The sequence below is a fragment of the Castor canadensis genome, chromosome 6 (assembly GCF_047511655.1).
Source record: "Castor canadensis chromosome 6, mCasCan1.hap1v2, whole genome shotgun sequence".
Taxonomy (NCBI): domain Eukaryota; kingdom Metazoa; phylum Chordata; class Mammalia; order Rodentia; family Castoridae; genus Castor; species Castor canadensis.
This window is the reverse complement of record NC_133391.1, coordinates 24,608,160-24,626,079: the sequence shown is the minus strand read 5'-3', so window position 1 is coordinate 24,626,079 and position 17,920 is coordinate 24,608,160. Positions and strand designations below refer to the sequence as shown.

The window sequence follows — 17,920 nt, the reverse complement described above, 5'->3', positions numbered from 1 at the left end:
AATGGCTATCATCAAGAACACAAACAACAGCAAATGTTGGTGAGGATTCAGGAGAAAAGAAACTTTTATACATTGTTTGTGAGAATGTAAATTACTGCAACCACTGTGGAAAGCAGTATGCCGGTTCTTCAAAAAACTAAAACTAGAACTATCCTAAGATCCACTCCAGTGTACATATTGAGGAAAGGTAAGTCAGGATAAAATGAAGACATTTGCACACCCATGTTTATTGCAGAATTATTCACAATACTCAAGCTATAGAAACAACCCAGATGTCCTATAATTGATGAATGAATTAAGAAAATGTGATGTAATTATATGTGTATATATATATATATATATATATATATAAATGGAATATTATTAGGCAATAAAGAAGAATGAAATTTTGTCATTCACAGGTAAGTGGATGGAATTGGAAACACCATGTTAAATGAAGTTAGCCAAGTTTAGAGAGACAAAGGTCGCATGTTCTCTCTCTTATGTGGAAAATAGACCCAAATAAAAACACAAGCTTTATTATCTATACACATTTATACAGAAAACATTTCCAATACTGAAGCTGTTAGTGGAGAGTAGAGAAGGAGAAAAGAAGAAGAGAATGATAGAGTAGATAATTGAAATACATCGCATCTCTGTAGGAACAAGACAATGAAGCACACTGAAAACTGCTGAATGATACAGGGTAAGGGGAAAGGGTAAAGAAGAGTAATAGTGGGAGTTAGGCTAGTTAAAGCACAATATATTTACAGGTAAAATACTAAAGCAAAACCCCCACTGAACAATGAAGAGACACTTAAACAATGAAGGACAGGAATGTAAAAGAGGTCATGTTAAGAGGAGGATATTAGTGTGTCGGGGTGGTAAATGCAGAGGGTAAAAGAGGGTGAAGATGGTCCATGTATTTGCTATACATGTATGAATATGGAACACTGAAACCTACCAAAGTCATTTTAAGAATTGGGAGGGGGAAGAGAGAGAATAATGGGGAGGAATGAACCAAACCAAGGTACATTGTATGCATCAATGGAAATGTCACAATGAAATCCTTTGTACAACTAATATATTCTAATAAAATTGCTTTTTTTAATGCCACCAAATTTAGTTCCCTTAACTTCAGAAGTTACCATTTTTCTGAAGATAAAATTATTATGAACCTGCTATGCTACTTTAACTGGAAATTTACCAAGGGACTTTTTTTTTTCAACCTCATGGCTATTCTACATTTGGGAGTCTGAGAATTGAGATGCAGAATTGGTACACTGTGAGTTTTCACAAAGACTTCTGTCTATCACAAAACCAATTCTAGGCAAGCTACACCTTGCATTTGAATGGTGCCTTGGATTTTGCATAGCATTCTCACACGGACTATTTCAAGAAAGAAACTCATTTTGTTATTCCCATCTTCTAACATTTCTCCCTATTTTACTTTACCTTGTCATTCCACTTTGTGTTATCATGTGGTTTCTTTTATCAACACCCCCTTTGAAAGTAAAGATATTTTCTCTGTTAAGAAACCTAAATTTTCTTCAAAGAGAGAACATGTAGGTTTTCAGATGACGAAAATGAGAAATGAAGAAAAGTTTGAGCGGGAATGAAAGAGAACAGGAGAGAGGGAAGGAAGGAAGGAAGGAGAGAGAACAACTTAAATAGCCTGAGGATCCTGCCTTCCTGTAGCCCAGCGCCTCCATCCATGGTGAACAAAGCGAGCTTCAGGTGGAGAATGTGTGCTGTCTCCTCAGCTGCTCTAAGGTACAATGTACCTGTCAACGTCAGCATTCCATAGCACTAACTCTAAATCTAGCCTTTAAAGAAAGACCAGAAATGTATCCTAAATGTGAGTCTACTATAAGATTTTCACTTGGTACCCAGCTAAAGAAACATTGCTGGGGAAACAACTCATGCTGTTAAACTTAGTAAAACACAGTATTTCCCTGTCAAACCTGCTACAAGAATTTCAATCATTCATATCATTACTTTATAGGTAATCAAATGTTTTCAGAGGTAGCTTCACTTTTAACGTGATTTTAGAAAGAAACTTCTACTTAAAATGTGATACCACAAATGTGATTTTCACCTGAGCATTAAAGCACTGATAAACTTTTCCTAATATTCAGACTAACTCCTGTCCTAGGCATACATCAGAATTCCATGCAAAGAATTGTTGTCTGCTTCCCCTATGCTTGGGCTCAAGGAATATACATGGCAGTTGTGAGGATCTGATCATTCTTTTCCTTTCCTCATGGAATCTTAATCTACTAAAATTCAGACCCATGTCATCATTTACATGGTGCAAAGCAAGAGCTCTTTAGTGTGGTCCTGAATCAACTGTGAAGAAAAAGCACCAAAAAAAAAAAAAAAAAAAAAAAAAAAAAAAAAAGACAGGGAAGGGAAGGAAACAAAAAGAAAGAATCCTTTAAATGATGATTTTAAACCCTCATAAATATTTGAGTTGCAATAGCATCATTGACCAACAGAAAATCTTTGAAGTAGGTACTGTTACTTTCTCAGAATTAGAGAAAGAGGACTGATCATTTTGAAGAGGTGGCTATTTTAACTACCTTTTTCAACAAATGGATGTGATGTACTTGAGTCTGAGAGGAATGCCAGAGTCAGTATCTAAAATTATTAATCAGTTAAAGATCAGGGACTTCCGGAAGTCTAACTTAGGACTCATAGTGCATTTACAAAAGACACCTGACTGTGGGGCAATGTTTTATATATAAAAAACTGTTGGTGAGACTCTCCTTAGTTAATAATTGCTGAGAGCATGGAGATCTCACAGGGCATTAAATGTTCTTTCTGTAATCGTACATGCACCCTTATGTTTTCATTTTATTGCTCATGTGAGGTTTCCTGTGTTGCCTAATTACACAAGGTTCTGTCCTAGCCAATGGAGATTCCAAATTTGCCTTCTCAATTAACTCATGAATATTAGACAAGAGACTTGTGTTCTTTCTGTTGGGCAGCAAAATGTGCTCTCTAAAATGTAGGTCATTTGTGATATTAAGAAAACGGTTAGCCTAAAACATTCCCCAAAGTGCTCTAGACATTTATTTCTATGTTAATATCACCATTCGATATTATGGAAGTCTCCAAACTTTCAGAAACCTTTCAAACAATAGTCCATAGTGTTATGATGGTATTTCCTGGAGACAAAAACATTTGAAATTCATAAATTTAATAAAAATAATTTCAACAATAATAATTGTACCTCATTACTGAGTCCCACATTTTAGTTTGGGGTACAAATACATCATTAAAACACTCAAGTCTTTCAGTCCTCAGACTGAAGTTTGCATATTTCCATTTACTGCCTTTATCAGTTCCTCTATAAAAGGAAGATGTATCTGTGTACAAAGTCTAGCAGACAAATTCTCCTGTTATATATAAATCCTTGCTGGAGTCCTGTCTTTCCATTCATTTTCCATACCCCCTACCTCGATCACCAGTATGGAAGCAGGTGGCTCTTCCCACACTGCAGTGGATGCAGTTCATCACTGACATGGTGCAGAGCAAGAGCTCTTTAGTGTGGTACTGCATCAAGTGTGGGGATTAGTTTCTATATAAAATTGTCAAAAAGAAAAGGGACGAGAGGGGAAGGGAAGGGAAGGAAAAGGAGAGAAGCATCCTTTTAATGGTGATTTTTAAACCATCATAAATACTTGACTTGCAATAGTTTCATTGATCAATAGAAAATCTTTGAAGTGGGTACTGTTGTTCTCTATATTTTACAAAAAGAGACAGAGAGTCAGAGTTGTTATCATTTGTCCAGGACTGTACGTCATAGGTGAGAGAACAATTGGAAATTGCCAGGATCCTCCCACTTCTCAACAATCTCCACACTCCCTCTCTTCAGCATCGAGACAGACAATGGTACAATTGTCTCACATTTATTGCCCTGATGTATATTAAATTTGCATGTTTACAACCTACAATCAAATGTCTTACAAGATGTTTGTCACTAATTGTGACAGTAACAAGGGAGTGACCACTCTCCCACCTGTGAGCAGTTTCTCTTTGAGTAAAAAAACAAGCAGAATGGTACACTTTTAAAAACATTTTTACATTAAAAAATCAAGTAGGTATAGATAAGTTAAATACCTACGATATATAACTCTAATATCAGATACCATCTAAACCCATTCCATTCACCCTAGTATGGCCAAATACCACAATTAGGATCAAGGCCAGTGGTATTATTTAGACTACATAATTCACATTTGAGGAAGTTGCTTCTGGAAATTATTGTGCCCTTAAATAGCATATGTGTGCAATACTTAAAAATGGACAAACATTTATTTTCTGATTATGTACATATTTATTTAGGGAATAATTCAGAGTTCACATTTTCAGGACACAGAACCTCATCTATTTCAGAGTTCAATCGTTACAACTAGCATGTATCATCCATTCCTTTAATTACCTGTTTTACCATAGAACCACTTTCAGTGTAAGGGCTAGTGAGAGTGGGAAGATTTGAAGAGGAAGTGTAATATGAACAGGCAGGACTTTAAAGAAAGTGTTGGACTTAAATTAATGGGAAAGATGGGGCGGGGAGGGGAAACTGCCTACAGTAGAGAGTATTGTGAATAGCAGTGGGGTGGCTGACAAACAGCAGATGCCCTAATCCTCACGTCTGCTGTATTGCAGCACCACAGCAGCCAGGTGCAGAAGTGTCAGGCTATAGGCAAACATGTTGTCCCCAATTTCAAAGGGGACCTCCTCCTGGACCTGCAATGGTTTTTCATTTATGTGTCTTCCTCACTGTTCCACTCCTCACAACAATTTGTATGTTATTCTCTCAAGATAAACTTCAGTCCTCTCACCTCTAAATCTCTGCTTTAAGCAGAGGACCACACCTTCTGCTTAATTGAGAAAATAAACACTCAGAACAGAGCCTACTTTCCACTTACCCATACTTCTATAATAGAAGATCTGGTTTTTCTTCCTACAGCCCATCTCTCCATCAAGGCTTCACAACCACTGCTGTCCCACCTTCTGATATTCCAGAATTCATGCTCTCCTTGCATTTATCTTCTCCTTTTCAAATAATATTTTTAAAGAAGCTTGTGTCCTCCAAGTTAAATAACCTTGCCTGTATATACCACATCTTCATAGTCTTTTGCTCACCTTAATCAACTTCCTAAAAATGTTGTTTATAAATTGTTGACTTTCATTTCCTTACTTTCCCATTCATTCCATAAATGCTTCAATACCTCTTCTCAGTATCCAATTCCGAGTGATTTCCTTCTCCCAAGCCATCAAACACTTGATTATCCAAGACTCATCTTAAGCCTCTTTTCTTGTGAAGCTATACTTTCCACCAAATGATATCATCAATATCCAAGGCTTCTTCCAATGTCTGTATCCAGAAAACTCATAACATTTCAATAAAATCTTTTGAGACAATTGTAGCATGCACTTGTAAGAAATAATACAAAGAGATCCTATATGTCCTTTATCACTTTCCTTCAGTGGTAACATCTCACAGAATTATAATACAATGATGATCACAACTAGGGTATTGATGGTGATGGAGACAAATGCAGAACAGCTTAATCCTCACCAATGTGTTTCATGTTGCTCTTGTACATCTGAACTTAGTTACCTCTCATTCTTTCCATTCTTATCCCCTTACAACTGCTAGTCTATTCTCCATTTCTATAATTTCGTGATTTCAAGGGTGTGTGATTTCATTAGTATATAATGACATTATATACTAATGTCATTATATACTAATGTAATGTTTGGGGATTGGCTTTTTTCACACAGCATAATCCTCTAGAGATTCATCCAAACTGTTGTGATTTCAAATATATGCCCTTTTATTGACAAGTAATATTCCTTGATATGGGCTACCACAGTTTGTTTAACTAGCAAGACATCTGGATTATTTCAGCTTTCTGTTATTATAAATAGAGCTTCTATAAATAATTCATATATGGACTTTATGAACATAAGTTTTCATTTCTCTGAGATAAATACCTAAAAGGATAATAATTGTGTTACATGGTAGCTGCCTGTTGTTGTTGATTTTAAGAAACTGCTAAGTGGTTTTTCAGAATGGAAAACCATGTACCAAAATGGAAAATGTGAACCATTTTCACATTTCTATCAGCAATGCTTGAGTAATTCAGTTTCCCTACATCCTTGCCAACATTTGGTATTATTATGTTTTATGTTAGCCAAACCAAGGTGCATAGGGATGTCTCATTGTGGTTTTGATTTGCATTTCCCTAAAGGTTAATGACATTGAACATTTTTCCTTGTGCATAGTTAGCGTCTGTGTAACCTCTTCCATGAAGTCTCTCTGTATGTCTTTTGCCCATGTGATTGATTTTACTACTAAATTTGGAGACTTTTTAAACATATTCCAGGTACTAGTACTTTGTTGGCTCTGCGGTTTGCAAACATTATTTCAGTCTGTAGCTTCTCTTTGCATTCACTTAACATTGATTTTCACAGAGCAAAACTTTTTAAGTCTAAACAAGTATCTGCCTAGCCTTAGGACTCAAAAAAGTTTCTCATGCTTTGTAAGTAAATATTTTATAGTTTTGGGGTTTTATATTTAAGTCTATGAGCTAGTTTGAGGGTTTTTTTAAATTTAGGTATGAGGTTTAGGTCAAGGTTTTTGTTTTTGCCTATGAATATCTAGGATTTCCAGCTGTTCTTTATTCCATTGCTTTTGCAACTCTCAAAAAAATCAATTTTGCATGTTTGTGCAGGTGTCTCTCTGTGCCACTTACACTGTTCCATTGATCTATGTGTCTATCCCTCCATCAATACTCAGTCCCTTACTCAGCTACCTCTGGCAGCATCCCATTGTGGGATAAAGAAGCCTCATTGCAGCCTCATAAGAGTATAAGTCCAGGCTCCCCACCTTGTCCTTGGCTGATGTTAAGGAGAGCTGAGGTCCCAGTTTCTTCTGCAGTGTTTAGCTATAGTACATTGATTTTTTTGTCTGAAGTTTTTCTGTCTTATTAAGCTTCCCTTTTCGATGATTTGCCTAGAAAAAGCAGGGTTTTCATGGGCCTTTTTTTTTTAAATCTGTACCCAATGATATTTTGGTATGGACAGTTCCTTCAGCTCACATGTTTGAAGTATGTGAGGCTCTTAAGGAAAACCCAGAAAATTCACCACCATGTTGTTTCTTGAGTCTCGACATCCCTAGTGGTAGAATATCTTCTCCATGCCTTTCAGAGTCTCTAATGGTTGTTTCATATCAAATTTTCAGGGATTTTATGCCTTCCTCATCTTCTCAGGAACAGAAGTCTGACTCACAAAATTTTACCTCCAGCTTAAATCCTTTTGCTAAGGTCCAGAAATAAGTATCCTCACTGTCACTTGCTTTTGAAAGTCCTCAGGGCACTTCTAATGTAACTTGAACTCAAAACTAAGCTACTCTGAATGCTGTACTGCAGTCTTCTTACTGCACAAGGAAGAAAACTTGAAGCTCTTCTTGCCACCTCTTCTTTCTCCCATCCCAAACCATAGTAAAGTCTTCATTTATTGTCATTGATGTACTTTTAAGTCCTCCCACTTTTTGGTACCTGCAGGCCACAATCCTAATCTAAGATATGTCATGTCAGATTGAAAACTTTCTGCAAAAATCTCATCTGATCGGCCCACATACACCCTCCCTGTTCCAAACTCTCCTCCATAGTGCAGTGAGAACAACTTTTTCATAACACCATTGGTACTATTCAGTGTATTTATATTGCTTTTAGAATAATGAGTTTTAAGGCCCTTGAATCTCATCTACAAGTCTTGCACATGTCCATTACAGATGATAAATAAACACCTATTGAGTAATGACTGTAGTGTTCTGACATCCTGGGTGTATACCTCTCTATCTAGGTTCAAGGCACCTAATGGGCAGAAATTTATCCTAAAACCCTGTGTCCTCATAGAAGTATTTAGAAATCAGCAGTGATTTCTAAATATTTATGACAATGATCTTGGCATTGTAATGACCTCTTATAAGGAGATTATACCCAATATGTGGATAAATGGGAAGCTGACACAAAAGTTGTAACAAACATCAAATATAAATTGTCCTGTTATTTCTCATCTCAAGTAAATTTGTCTCCTTAATAATTACCGTTTATAATAAATTCTTAAAATTTAACATATGTATTTTGAAGCCACAAACTGACTTCTCCTCCACACTGGAAATTGGCGAAATATCTTCTGCATTTTTATAGAATAATAATTTGAGGGATAAACTGGTCATAACTTTATAAAAAGACTAATTTGACAGCAAAATGATAGAATGACAACAAATAAGTTCATTCATTTGGCCTTCTCACATAAATGTTAGAACATCTCAAGCTATTCACTGCATGAGTTGTGTTGAGTTATTGCTACATTCACTGCATATAACAGAATATCATCAAAACATTGTCTCAGGCATTAAGACTTACAAAGGGAGAGGGAGGGGGCAGAGTGGGTGGTAAGGGAAGGGGTGGGGGCACGGGGGAGAAATAACCCAAGCTTTATATGCACATACGAATAATAAAACAATAAAATAAATAAATAAATAAAAAGACTTACAAAGGGAAGAAAGAATGCTTCATCTCCCCTTAAAAATCATTCCTGTCGCTTGGGTAAAAAAAATTCATAAGACTTCTGACAAGATAGGTTAGAGAAGATTTCTTACACAAAAAGATGAGTGAAAGAGAGAGAAGGAAAGAGAGAGCATGCACTAAGTTGGGAAAAATTACAGGTTAAAGGTAAGGAAGCAAAAAGAGGCAGGACTTAGACAAGCAATGGTAAAACCACTAATCTAAAGGGGAAAAAAAACTAGGATACTCACAGAAATTTTATAATGTTTTTATGTAACTACAAGTGAGAGATTGTCAACATTTGAATCAGAATGTAATAGTAATATAGACTTCCAAGAGATGGGTTTCTGTATTTCTTCTTGGCACACCCAATTTATACCTCAGATTTATAAGTAATACTAAACTTCAGAAACAGTCCCTACAACATTAATTCTACTAGGATTAGGTTCACATTTAAGTCAACTGATAAACCACATCACATCTAAAACTCCTATGGCTTATAAGGGTGAAATGGGATTTTTTTAACGTGAGAATTCTTTTTATTTATTAAAAAATTTTTAGTGTAATTCTGATTTTTTAAACAAATTGCTCAGAAATAAGCCACAAAAATCCTATAGAAAAGGTGCAACATTTTATTTTATTGGACTCACTGACCGTTTCTACTTGGATAATGTTATCCAGCTAAAATTTCTTTTTTAATAATCTTATTAGTTTACAGTTTTCACTAATTTGGATACATTTGCCTTATGTATTTTCTGTACCATGTTTCTGTATCTGGTTTATAATGGTGGTAACCAAGGAAGAAGGAAATGTGTTATCTTATGAACTTGAGCGTGGCCACAAAAACTTTCCAAGAGAAACCAATTTAGTCCACCGTAGTTTCTCTGCTGAAGAGAGAAAAGCAGATCCATTATATTAGGGGAGACGTTTTCAGGAGGTTGTATAGTTTAACACTCTTCTAAAAATCTTTCCAAAGTTCCATTTTATTTTGCATAGAATATTTTGTTTAAAAAAAAGCATAGAGAGTAGGGAAAAAGGTTTTAGAAAACTGTTACAAAAAAAAAGCTGTTACATATGAAATCAATATTTTTTTCTGCTCTAGAATAAAGTTTTTCTGCAAACTTTGCTAGATGTTGGTAATAGTGGTGACAACAAGGGCGAGTAATATATAAAAATGTCCCCAAGTTCAAAGTTCCACTTAAGTACTTATGCAGCCAGAAAAGTCACATGGATAAGTTGGGGGTAAATTTAACCTTAGAGCAAAGATGAGATTTTCTGATGGCTTTTGTAAGTTAGAAGACTAAGGAAGAGGTAGCTATGATAAAGTTCACCTCTGAGAACACTTGTTTGGAAACTAATAACAATATCTAAAATTTGTTGAATGATTACTATGTGCTGTGCTGTGTTCTAAGCACTTTTGCATGATTTAAGTCACTGAATCATCTCAACAACCTCAGAAGGGAAGTGCTTTCACCTCCAATATTTAGAGGAGGAAGGTTGACTATGTAGAAGGTAAGTTACTTGCCTAAGTTACAGAACTAGTAAGTGACAGAATCCTGATTTGAGTCCTGGCAAATAGTACCTGCTGTCTGTGCCCTCTGCATAGACCTCTCTCTAACCACAGCACTTCACAGGTGAGCATCCCTCGCCATGAGCCAGGCATTTTTCGTCACCCCCCAAAGAAATTCTAAGAGCTAGTATTGTGTGCCCATTCTGAAGATGAGGATGCGGAGATAGAGCAGATCCAGGAATCAAATCTGTGCTTTATCTCATGCTTTCAATATCTCTCCTCCCAGCTTAGCTACAATAAAGGGCTTGTAAAGTGAATCATAGAAAATAAGTTGTAAAGTCAGGATAGACCCAATATAAAAGAATTTTAACCAAAAAAAATTTAAGAATTTAGACTTCATACTTGAGTACTACATTCTTCAATAGTTGCTCAACACATTTTGTTGAATGAATAACTGGATGAAAATGGAGCTGAGTAAAACCCCAGCTGTGTTTCTGAACAGTCACTGGTAACATGAATTCCAAAATAATATTTTAAAATAAAATAACCACAAAAATCATAACTAACAAAGCTGCATTCTTTCTTTTTTTAATGTTTTCCCTGCAGTTAGAGTCCACTTCCCCAGAGGCCAGAGTGGATTTCTGATTTGGATTTCCATGCATCTAAAAAGTCTGGTTAAGTCAGATTAATGTAATTCCCCACTATTCTACTTTTATCAAAATAGGTGAGCATAGCAATAATAAAGAACAGTTTTCCCTAGTTAAAAAAAATAAGGAAGCCCCCTCAAGCTGTGGGGTTTTTTCAAATGACTTCTAAATTTATTTGCAAGACTAAAATTTAAAACACGTTTATTTCAATCCTTTTTACTCCAAACTGTGTTCCTGGAACAGGGGTTCATTTGAACTCGTCCTACTACCCTTCCCTAATTCTTTTTGCTGAAGAGAAGCTTTTCTTCAGGTTTGATTTAATAAGCTGTAAGAGAAAAATCTCCATTGTGAACTTCCTGCCAGAGAAGAGGAAAAATGATATCTCTGGATAAAGAAGACTTGACTCAGCGTGTAGACTGCCTGCCTTGTGTTCCCCTTTTTCCCTCCAACAAAAGCTCTTCACTCTGAACCCCGTAAGAGAGATTCGCAATGAAGCATCTTCTCTGTCTTCTTCAGGACCTATTTTGTATGAACTTGTTTTCTTCCTCCTCCTTCTCTTTCCCTGGTTTTCAGTATAGCAAATTGCAGTGTGAACCTCAGATTCTGGTAATATTTCCACTGCAAATGCTTCTAGAAGACTTTAAGACAAACTGGTATCAAAACTCTGTTTCATGTCGAGAATATGCAATTAGTAGAGATTGAAAGTAGGTTAGTGGTTTCCAGAGACTGGGGGTAAAAGTGATTACTAATGAGTATGGGATTTCCTTCTAGTGTGGTAAAAATGTTCTAAATGTTCTAATGGCTATAGTTGCACAAATCTGTGAATATACTAAATACTGCTGAATTATGTGCTTTGAGACAGTGAATCTTATGATATATTAGTTATATTATAATAAAAATATTGTTAGAAATGCAAATATTCCAAAAAAGAAAGAAAAACCATCAAAGGGAATGACTTCTAAATTCCAAAGCAGGATGTTTGGAGACTTGGGCTCTAATCCTAGTTCTGCCATTTTCAGGTGTGTCACCTTGGGAAAGTTACTTAAACTCTCTGCCTTAGTTTGCTTGTCTGTGAAATGGGGATGTAATATCAGCTTAAAATGTTGACATGATAGTTAAATGAGATGATAGAGAGAGAGGCAGCTCATAGTTTCTTAGATGTTGTAGGAGGACCATGAATATTAGTTCTTTCTTTACATCTCTATATCTTAAGTTCTATCTATTTTTAAAAGTACGATTTCCTTATCTACTTAGTTGACATTAAAATTGCCTTCTACTTTAGTCCTATACATTATTCAGCAATTCTTCATTGAGTACCAATGTGCCAGGCTCTGGTCTGTCTACTGCTGATATAGCAGTGAACAAAATGAAGTTTTTGCTTTCATAGACTATACATTTTAGTGAGGCAATAGAAGCACTTCCTACTTTCAGCCTATGTTATAATTGTTTGTTACAAATGTTGTCCTCTCTCCCAGTCTGCAAGCTCTTCCAAGACAAGGACTGCATATTACAACATATGTAGTACTGTATCTAGTAGGCTTCATAATGGACCTTTATTATTACTTTTTCTTTTGGCTCTGCGGGGGCCTCTTTCATGCTTGGCAAACACTCTACCACTGAGCTGTGTATCTGATCCTGTACCCCCAAAATGGATTTTAAAGAAGTCTTGCTGAAACAAATTTAAGATTGTTTAAAAAACAAAAACAAACTCTGTTTCATCATCAGTCTGTTCAATGAGTGAGAACTCATGAAACAAAAATATTTCCGTTCCTCCCTAAGACTTAAAAAGTTATGGAAACATGGCCACTTTCTCTCTGCTCCTTTATTTTCCTGTTTTTCCACCCTGGAGACTCTGGAAGGCAGTACTACTTATGTAACAACATCGTGGCTTATGCCTTCCTACCTTCCTATCTGATCAGCACTTCTAACAGGTCAAGTACAAAATGAAAAAGAAGTTAGCTTTCTTTTTCCTTCACTATGCACCTGACAATGAATAGGTAGCAACTGTTTTTTTCTAAATTGCCTTATGAAAGAACTTACTACTATATCTTAGATTTTACTCAAACCTTTTTCCCTAAAGGGTCAACTTATCTTAAAGGGAAAGAAAATTGTTTTTCTTTTTAATGCAGTAGGTCATACTCATAATCTGTTTTAATCATTTCAAAATTCAATAAATATACTTTCTCTAAAGACTTTGCATAGATATTACCTTTATACCTAACTGGAGCTTATATTTTCTGCAAATGTAATTTGTAATTAAAAAGTTCAGACAACATAGGTCAAAATGGTAGCACAGCTTATTCTCTCTTCTCTGTCACAGCCCCAGTTATTCAAAGCCCTCAATTTGTATGCTGTCATACAGTGAGGTAGATTCATCCACTAGAGTAAAGAGAAAATAGCAAAAAAATCCAGGTGCAAATAAGTTGTCATAGCTACCTATTTTAACCCTACAAACCATTTCTCCTCATTTATTATGGTTATTGTTTTTGGCTTATAGGGACCGAGCCCCTTTTATTTTTACTTCAGAAATGGACTACTTTATTACAGAGGGTGGAAAAAATCCACAGCAATTCCAAGATTTTGTGGAGCTCTGCTGCAGAGCATATAATATCGCCAGAAAGCACAGCCGACTGCTCTTAAACCTGTTAGAAATGGTAAGTCTCTTGGGTAAAAAGCAAAAATAATAAGCTTCATTCATGTCTCTCTTGCAGTATTCAATTTTTGCTAATGGCTTGGAGTTCCCCAAAGAGCTATTTAAAACAAAAAGGAATGAACAAACAAAGAGGACCATGGTACAATTTATAAGCACATTTCTTGACAGCTCAATATGTTGGTTCATAGTTATTGTCTCAAATATTCCTACTCACAACAATATTGGTGTATTCAGAGGTTATACCAGTGTATTTTGGCTCAGGTTCAAGGGCAATAATTTTTAAAATAATGCCATTGGTTGTATTATGCATTAGGATTTTTAAAATGCCTTAAAAATGCTATCTCATTTATACATCATATCAATTTAATTATGTAAATTAAGTAAGAATTTTCCTGATTCCTTGTCCTGATCTCTTGCCTACTTTTTTGATTAAGAAACTGAAAGTCAAAAAGATAAACTGACTTACTAGCTATTGAACCAGAGGGGAGTGCACTTAGTGGTGTATACAAGGTCTTGTGAGCCATGGTTCTATCTACTCTGTTGACCAAGAAAAGATATTTAATGTTTCACTTTACTGTGAGACACAGTAAAAGTGAGAGAGGATCTGATAAAAATGTCTTCTGGCAGAAAGATGTGGTGATTTTGAGCACATGCATACATATCAGTAATTGCAACAATTTGTAGGAGAGAAATGTACCACTGACTCATCAGTATGGAATTTGGAGTTAATTTTAAAAATTACTCTTTAACCTTTCAGATGACAATAATTCTACTAAGTGCTATCTAAGGGAATAGGGTTGATGGTTGAGGCTCCATGAATTTGAATCACAGCTTGGCATTTTCCTGGTTACATTCATTAGGGCATGTTATTTAGCCCTAAAAAGTTTTCCTTATCTACTACAGAGTAGATAAGAGTACGCTATAGAGCTGATGAACAAATGATCCAATAAGGAATGCTTTGCATGGACGGACATTGTGATAAGTGCTTTATGGATATTAAGTGATTAAATTTCATAATAACCCTATTCGTAATTAATATAACACTTAGAAATCACCTGTCGTATAGGGTTAAATTAATGTTATAACACTATATCCTTGTTAATTAACAAGAACACTGTCCAATATAGTATCTTCTAGTCACATGTGATTATTTAAAATAGTTTGTATTGAATATAGTCAAGAATTCAGTTCTTCTTTCTCACTTGCCACTTTTCAAGTGCTCAGTAGGCACATATGATTAGTGGCACATATTGGACAGCACAAATATAAAAATATCTGTCATTGCAGAAGAGTTCTACTGTGTAGTGCTGAATAATTGTTGACTTTGCTGGAATGAAGAGTTGATTTGGATTCTGATTTTAAGTTTCAAACAACAAAGCAACTTTACTTCTTTCCTCTCTGTCTTGAAGTATAAGGATTTTTAAAAATATTATAAACATGTCCTTCATATAAACAGACACTTTGGTTTCTTCTTGTGTAAACCGGATGCTTAAGGTTCTAACCATCTTCAGAATCTGTAGGCTGGGGTTGTGAGCATGGCTCAAGTGGCAGAGTACTTACTTACCTAGTAAGATAAGCCCCTGGGTTCTATGTTTAGTACTGCTAAAAAAAAAAGATATCTGCAACTTGACTTTCCAATAATGGCCAGCTATTTCTTTTGATACATCTGCACTGATTCCCAATTCTATTCGACCATATTGCAACTGTGGTATGCCTTGTATAGTTTATAACAGGCCAAGTCCAAACCACAAAGGAAATGCTACAAGGACTAAGACCATGAACCTGACTCTATGTACATAATAAATATTCAGCTGATATCAACTCTAATGTCCTCTCAGAATTTATCAGGCTCTAGCTCACAAATCCATGAGCTCTTGAGTGCTTACTATATGCCAGAAACTACAAATGGTACAATACATAGAAGACCCAGTCAGAGTTTAGTAAGGAAGATAAAATTTGTATATTTAAGTAACTAGCACTTCTGTCTGTGATGCCAAAAATAACTGCATAAAAAGAGTAGTTCCAAATTCTAACAACTGCAGTAACCAGTCACAGATATTTCAAAACTAAATCTACAGCAGAAAAATACAAATATAGTTTATGATATTTCTCAGGTGACACTAAAATTATGCTGGATGAAAATTGTGTTTGTTAAAATTTTATGAAAGAACAGCATCTCAAAAAATAGATTTGGAAAGCTATTTTTTCACTTGTTTAGTGAACTTTCTACAGTCCTTTTAAAAAGATTCAGCATATGAGTTATACTAAACAATCATTAAGAAATTTATGTATTAGGAAAAAAATTAATTTTTTAAACATTTAATCAGCTAAAAGAAAGAAATTCATGTAATGTTACTTCATTGAAAAGAAGTAGATATATGATTTTTTATCACAATTTTTGAGATAATCACAAATATTATTATAATCAGCTGTTGAAAGTTTCTGTTATAGTCCAAAAAATTTGTTAATGTTCTAATTGAATCAAGTTTGACATTTAAACTAAGAAAAAATATCTGACAGTGGAGGATACTAATTCAAATTAAGCATAAAGTCCTAGATTTAGACTTTCTCAGAAACTGAAATACAGATCAGAAGTAATGAGGCTCAGTTAAACCCATGAATAAAACATATGTAAAACAAGCAGTGTGTGATTGCCTTAGCTTCTGGTCATCTACCTCCCAATTCTTTTCTTTTTCTCCTTTGTGTGTCTTATGAGACTCTGCAGATGAAGCAGTTAGTGAAGGTTTTCGGGTCCATATGCTTTCTGATAAAACTTTTTATAAAATAAAAGCCAAGTTTAAATTTGTGAAAGATTATTTTCTTCTTTAATCTATCTTTTCCTCAATTCTATCTCAAACTGATTTTTGTGTTAAACTCTTTAAAACTAGTTAAATCCACTGTGCCACAACTGGCTTGTCAGTTGAGAAATACTTGATGTGGGTCATCAATTTTATCTGCCATGAGTGGACAGTACCCAGGATGATGAGCTATAAGCACTTGGTGGGTTAACGATGGAATTAATGGCTCTTCGTCAGCAGAAAGCATCATGTTTCCAGATATCTGCACTGTTTTTCATTTCCTCCCGGGAATAGCAAGGGAAAAAAATCTACGACATTCCCATCTTGCTTAAAAGCAACATCGTAGGAGACCCAAGAGTGTTGCTGGCTGAGCTCACTAACATAAAAGCTTATGTTTCATCAGCTTTTCTCTCATTAAAAAATCAATATTAACTATTATGAAAGACTCCCAAAGAACACAAGGACCATTTGCCCAGTTTAAAATGTTTATCACACCATTATTATAACATATATTTCCCAGCAGAAATCTTTCTAACTTTTCTATGTGGAAGAACACAGTGCTCCCTTCCCTAAGCATAGCTATCACAACAGATTTGGATTTAGCAAGAGATGAACCCAAGTAGAAACTTTAAAAACACTCTGTCCTTCAAAAACTGACTCATCTGTTCATTATATGTATCTGTTCATTACCTACCTGCTGTAGTTCGCTCTCCTGCCTTCCTGTCCCAGCTACAGTTATTGCCCAGTCTAGACTAGGAGGCACTGGAACCACATTGCCATGGGTCTCAAGACAGATACCACTGAGTAGGCCCAGCTATGAGGCCACCCTTGCTCATACATCCAAACCTCATCTCCAAAGAACAGAACACAGGAAGGGCAAACATGATGGGGTAAGGAAGTCATCTAGTTTGACACAGTCTGCTCTGAGCAGCTGGTATATTGTGTGTGTGTGTGTGTGTGTGTGTGCCATCAGAAAAAGAATAAGTATCCCAAGAAAGTGTTTAGAATGTTTTATAGAGTCCTGACCAAGCAGGTGTGAATTCAGGGGACTTAGAGAAACTGGAATGCAGTTCCAACTCTAGAGAAGAAGCCTGTTCTTAGCAGGGATTTAGAGAAACTGGAATGCAGTTCCAACCCTAGAGAAGAAGCCTGTTCTTAGCAGATGGATGATCACATATGATAGACTTTTAAAAAAGAAAATCATCTCAATAAGGACACAGATGTCTTAATCTAGATTCTAGTTGCTGGATGCTATTGAAAATGTGTCTCACTGTGGGTGATTTTGATTTTTAACAGTAGGCTAAAATAGCATCAGGTATTTTTCCATTCATTGATTTATTCATTCATGTTATTCATATTCATTCATTTCATTCAAATCATTCACATCATTCATTCATTCATTTATTCATTCATAATTATTCTGCAGACATTCATTAAGTTCCAACTACTTACAAACATAAACAGTTCAACATCAATTAAAAGTTCAGTTTCTGTCCCCAAAGAACTTAAAAATCTAACATGAAAAGGATTTCAAGAAGGAAACATAAGAACTAGGAATTAATATGGTAAAAGAGATAAAATAAAGTTATGATTGGTATACAAAGAAATCAGTAATTAAATCTCAAGAGGAACAGTGACTTCCAAGAGGAAGAAATATTCAAAATGAGTCTTGAAAAAGATTTTCAGTGAAAGGAAGGAGAGGCAAGAAGAGGCATTTCTGACTGGGAGTAATATGTGAGTATTTG

At 35.4% G+C, this 17,920-nt stretch overlaps 1 protein-coding gene across 2 annotated transcripts in view; it reads left to right on the top strand.

Moving 5' to 3' along the window:
* Pik3c2g (phosphatidylinositol-4-phosphate 3-kinase catalytic subunit type 2 gamma) overlaps nucleotides 1-17,920 on the top strand; it is a 271,944-nt gene that overhangs the window by 145,783 nt on the left and 108,241 nt on the right. For both annotated transcript variants that reach the window (XM_074075978.1, XM_074075977.1), the window contains one exon: nucleotides 13,222-13,378. In XM_074075978.1, the coding sequence (XP_073932079.1) occupies nucleotides 13,222-13,378 (157 nt within the window). The remainder of the gene's footprint in view (nucleotides 1-13,221; nucleotides 13,379-17,920) is intronic.